The sequence below is a fragment of the Oryza sativa genome, chromosome 12 (assembly GCF_034140825.1).
Source record: "Oryza sativa Japonica Group chromosome 12, ASM3414082v1".
Taxonomy (NCBI): Eukaryota; Viridiplantae; Streptophyta; class Magnoliopsida; order Poales; family Poaceae; genus Oryza; species Oryza sativa.
In genome coordinates this window covers 17,804,371-17,809,866 of record NC_089046.1, presented here as the reverse complement: position 1 = coordinate 17,809,866, position 5,496 = coordinate 17,804,371, and the positions used below count along the sequence as shown (strand labels likewise).

General features: G+C 44.9%; 1 protein-coding gene across 3 annotated transcripts; it reads right to left on the bottom strand.

The window, feature by feature from the left end:
• Nucleotides 1-1,411: 1,411 nt before the first annotated feature.
• On the bottom strand, nucleotides 1,412-3,906 carry LOC136354656 (uncharacterized). Of its 3 annotated transcripts, XM_066306172.1 has the most exons (5): nucleotides 3,257-3,906; nucleotides 2,343-3,175; nucleotides 2,090-2,260; nucleotides 1,731-2,010; nucleotides 1,412-1,646 (listed from the first exon to the last, which is right to left on the bottom strand). In XM_066306172.1, exons 1-5 carry the CDS (start codon nucleotides 3,455-3,457, stop codon nucleotides 1,530-1,532), a joined length of 1,602 nt encoding a protein of 533 aa, XP_066162269.1. In that variant the 5' UTR covers nucleotides 3,458-3,906; the 3' UTR covers nucleotides 1,412-1,529. The 3 variants fall into 3 exon arrangements, with proteins under 3 accessions (XP_066162269.1, XP_066162267.1, XP_066162268.1); XM_066306170.1 differs by having other exon boundaries at nucleotides 2,343-3,906; XM_066306171.1 differs by having other exon boundaries at nucleotides 1,752-2,010; nucleotides 2,343-3,906.
• Nucleotides 3,907-5,496: the final 1,590 nt, after the last annotated feature.

The following is a 5,496-nucleotide window of genomic DNA, read 5'->3' as shown; positions in this document are numbered from 1 at the left end:
AGAATTTACCAAAAATGTAAATAAAAACCTTGACTATCTTTTGTTAATCTTTACCGTAAATTATATTTTGTTTATTATTGTTTTGAGGTATATATATGATATGGTGTATCTTGCTATTCGATCAACTTTGATTAGAAATACAAGACAATATTGCAGGGGGCAACTTCAGGGCTGGTTTGCTTTTTTAAAAGTTTTCAGTGCGCACTCTCGATCTGTCACACTAAACTAATCTATAATTAAGGTACTGAAAGGGGCTGTGATTCCAAGAAAAAAGGGTGGAATTCAAAAAGGAAAAAGAAAAAAGGATCGCAAATTAAGAAAGAAAAGAATACTAAGTTGGCGTCACAGATGATAGCATGTAGCATGGATGCCTATCCTAATTGATTAACAATTGTGCATGATAGTGTACAAAGGTTTACATAGCGATTAGGAACAGAAAACCGATGCGACACTTCACCTAGTTCTTTAACTGCAAATATCTCTGCACTTCACCTTTATAATAGGCATTCAGTTTGTGTACACAAAATTAAGAGGGCATGCAATAGGAGAAATCGAACTATATATATACAAACGAACTACAGCAGAACCACACTCACTACACTGGTCAAGGTCACCTGTGACGGGCCCAAACCCTCACCTTTGACGGTTTTGGGCTTGGTCAGTGATCAGTGGTCACTGGTAAGTCCAGTCACCTTTGACGGGTGGCCGGCCGTCAGTGGTGACATCCACCTCTGACGGGCAAGTTAATAGAAGGCCGTCAGAGGTGTTGGTCTAAGCTAGACTAGGGCTTGTTAGGACCCGTCACAGGTGTCTCATCTCTGACGAGCCCCTAAATAAAGGCCCGTCAGAGGTGATGATCTCCGGTATATAGTAGCCGTCACAGGGTGACCCACCTGTGACGGGCCCGAAAGTAAAAGCCCGTCACAGGTGGGTCACCTGTGACGGTCCGACGTTTGCGAGTCCGTCACAGGTGAGGTTACCTGTGACGGATGTTTCTTCCGAACCGTCACTGATGAGTTAATTCCAGAAAAAAAATAAATGCTAAATATTGGCTAGCCTCAGGAATTGCTAGCCATGCCCTCTGAAAAACAGAAACATCACAGGTGCCAGTCACCCCCCCTCCATATCACATATTCCCCAACTGCCCAACATCACAGATGCATCACATATCACAGATCCATCACAAAGCAACAATTTACAACATCACATATGCAACAATTTAATTTATTATAGCACACAATTCATACCCCATGAAAGTCCTCAAATGATTACCAAAATTTCTTGTATTCTGTTCGTTGTGAACCTCCACAACCTGTCAATAAGGGAAAAAAAAAGGAGAAAACAGATGAATAGTACAACATAAATCGTAGTTGATCAAATGTGATGACAATTTAGTAAAGTACCATAAATATTGCACATATGAAAGTAAATTACATTGCACTCTATAAAAACATAATTTTTTACATCGCCAGAAATTATAAAAACATCTTTTTTACATCACAATAAATTATCTAGCCAAGTTCATGAGTCTATTTGGCATGAAAACGTCCTTTCTTGTTCATTATTTCTGCAAGAATAAAGGCGCACAATTCGCCTCTGATAGCGGGGGGGTTGATGGGTGAGATCTTGAAGCCAGCTCTACCTTTCTGTTTAATAAATAAGAGGTTAATTAGCACGTTTTGAATAGCAATGTAGATATTGAAATGAGCTTATTCGCCATTAGCAACAACCTCAGGGTCGAAATCTTTCACCTCTCTTAGAAGTGTTGACATGTTGTGGCACACGTGGAAACCACATTGGTCTCCGATCTGTTGTGCGCATGCAAACTTGGTGTCATGATAAAGTTCATTCTTGCCCTCCTTGTGCCTACCACCCTTTTCCACATATGGGCCCCAAGCCATATTTAAGGCCTTGGTGATTTCACTGAAATCATAATCTTTGGACTTATTGGAGTTAAGGTAGGTAACCCTACTCCACTTAGGTACGATGACTAGGAGAATCCAATGTCGCCTGCGCAGTGGTTATGTAGCGTTAGTACTAAGAACCTTAACTTCAAAAACAATATACACGAAGGGTATTGTCCTCTTACTCTTGGTTGTGTGCGCACATGATGTACTCCTTGTCTTGATGGGCCCATAAACACCGGTTGACATAGTCAACCACCTCAGTGAAGCTCTGTCGTAAATTAACCTCATTTACCATGGATGGATCAAGGAACCCAACCTGATTACCATGGCGACGACTCTCGATCCAACACAACCTTAAAATATTTACGTATTAGAACTAATTTAATTAGGAGATATAGTCCAGTCATATCACAAGTATAGAAGGTATGCACTTACAAGGAGTAGCATTTTAGAAGACCAGTGTCCAACTTCCGGATCCTGAAAAGGTCGAAGAGGTCATCAAAGCCTATAGTTATATAGGCAGGCGACGATAGGAACGGCTGGTGGTCGTGATGTCCAACTATGGATGACTCCCTCATTTTCCGCTTGGCATTGCTTAGCTCCATGTATTGCTTATGTAGCTCTCGGCAAGCAATACCCATCACAGCTAACACATTGTCCTCCACCAATGGCATGCCTAGCTCAAATTGGGCTGGCGCCCTCACGACCTTCCCCGATTTGCTCACCGGCATCGACGTCGCAGCCTTGCCCCTTTTTGGCTCCGGCGCCAACTCCCCGACCTTCCCCTTGCCTCGTTCACGCTTCTGGCCCTTGACAAGTGGTGGGGAGCTATCGGCCTTTCTTGTGGTCTTTATTGGAGCCAAGCTTTGAGCTATATCTGCCAAGTCCATATCAGCTCCACCGGGAGAATGAGGTACTGACAATGCCGGTCCACGGGGAGCCTCAATTGATAGCTTAGACTTGGGAGGTGTAAGCTCCGTCGGTCGACTTGGACGAGGAGTCATCTTCACAACTATGTCTTCTTTAGGCCATTGTATGAACGTCTTGCGCGCATCGCCCAAAGTCATGATTTCATCATTTGGGGGCACGGGCAGCGGATAGCCTGACCAGGTGTCCTTTACTGTATCGATGGACACCTTGGCATACCCAGCTAGCAGGTCTGCGCCGTGGACCTTGTCTGTAACCGAGGGCTTGAAAGCCATGCCCTCAGCGACTTCAGGAGCGAAAGTTGGGTGGACTCTCGCTAGTAGGACACACTGTGCTGCGCCCTGCATAAGGTGAAAGTTTGAATTTAATATTGGAATGTGTAAATGTCTTTTATTAGATATGGATCGGATAACAACAATTACCTCGATGTGGTCCACTGCAGCTAGTGGTGCGATCGGGAGACCAGGGGCCGGCACCTCTGTGGATGCACAACTACTCCTATGCTGTGACGGACTCGCGTCGTGTTGTACACGAGGAGTTGGTTGCACAGCAGGTGTTGTGACTCGGGGTATATTCATGTCGGCGAGCACCTTGTTAACCCTTTCTTCCACCCTTGCATTCATGCTAGCTTCTAGTTCTTGAATGACCTCAACCTTAAGTTCGGCCTTCAAACGAGCGTCCCTCTCTTCCTTGGAGACTTTCCGTTTCCTGTATTGGGAGCTGTACTGAGGGAGTCCATGCTTCCAGGGCACATCGCTACCAATTCCCCGAGTTCGGCCAGGATGTTCTTTGGTTCCGAGCGCCTTTGTGAGGATGTCATCTTCGCGCCTCTTCGGCGCGGACTCAACCTCGCTTTGTGAAGCTTGTTCAGCAACCAAGCCCAACTAGAAAAGAAGATAGTCGTTTATACGAACTTGTACTTTATACGAACGGAAATTAGTTAGGTTAAGTAGTGAACTCACCAGTTCCTGATAGACGACGGCATCACTTTTGTTCTCAAATGTGACAGAGCCGTCCGGGTTGACCTTACCCCTTGCCCGCGCCCAGTTGCGAGCTCTTTGTTCAGGGATGTCTGAAAACGGGTCAGGGACATTCGCTGCTGCAGCGGCTGCATCTTCTTGGGCCCATATTGCCTCCTTGCCGATGTACCCTGCGGTGCCCAGCCGATGCGGGTGCTCATTCCGCTGTTGCAGTACGCGATGTGCCTCGCTGGATTCCCTAAACTCTTGGGTGGTCTTGAGAGAGCAGAATTCCTCCCACACCGCTTCGGTTATTTGAGGGTATTCATCGAACGGCGTATGATTGCCGGGCGGGTTGACATACTCGGTGAAGAGCTTCGACTTCCAATTCTTCCAAGCTTTGCCCATCTTTTGGAATGCCTTCCGCTTGAGCCTATCCTTTGCTTCGGCTGGAAATGTGAACCATTTCTCCATTGCCGTCCAAGCTCGCTCTTTCTCGGCTTCTGTGACCTTCCCGATATCTTTATGGAGGATCCCGAAGTTCTCACGTGCCGCTATCCCGCAGCAGTTAGACCATCTTCCAATGACAGTCCTGGGCGCCGTGGGCCTACCACTAGCGTCAACCTCTCTTATAACTTGCACTGTGGTCGGCCATATATTTTGTGACCGCGGATTTCTACTAGACCTACTTGCACTTGTCTCACCCGACATCGACGTATGTTGTTCCTGCGGCAATTCTGCAGCACAAACAGAAGGCAATATTTGCTAAGGGGTGCTAGCTAAAATTTATGTGGTCATGTGGTGAAAATTTATCCTATAAATTACCATGAATTTCGGGTTGTTGGACCGCCGTTGTCGCGGGATGACCTTCGGCAACTGCCTCTGTGGTTGGGTTTGCTTCTTCCTGGATCCTCGCAGGTGTTGGGGAGGGCGGGTTTGCGCCGGGCATTGACATGGTTTAACTTTCGCGAAAAAGATTATAAATTTCCTACCATTAGACTAAATAGCATTAGATCCAATGTAGTGACGGGGTATACTATGAAAGATATGGCCTCAGTTTTGCTGAGAAATATGCATCAATTACAATCATTTGCATGAAGGGATAAAAAGAGGAAATCAGCTACTAGGAGAAAAAAGCAACCCAAATAAAATAGGACAAGTGTAGTTCATCTGTTCTTATCAATAAAATAGAACAAGTGTAGTTCATCTGTTCTTATCCATAAGGAAAAGAGCAAGTGCAGGAAATTAGAGTAGTAGCAACAGCATGGCCATATAATAGCAGCAATAAGAGCAGTAGCAGGGCCATATAACAGCAGTAGGGGTATATATGCCACAGGGGCAGCAACAGCAAGGGGAGATTCACATAAACAGCAACAGCAGGGTGGAAATTCACATAAACAGCAACAGCAGGGTGGAAATTCACATAAACAGCAACAGCAGAGGGAAATTCACATAGACAGCAAGGGTATATAAATCAACAAGTGTAGATAATCTGTTCTTATCCATAAAGAAAAGAACAGGTATAGATAGAATGTTATTAAGCAATTCATCCTTGGCCATTTAACAAGAAGTACAGGGGCAACAACAGCAGTGGTATATAAATCATGCATATATTATTGTAGATAAAAAAATGAACAAGTGCAGAAAATCTGTTCTTATGCATAAAAAAAGAGCAAGTGCACAAAATCTGTTCTTATGCATAA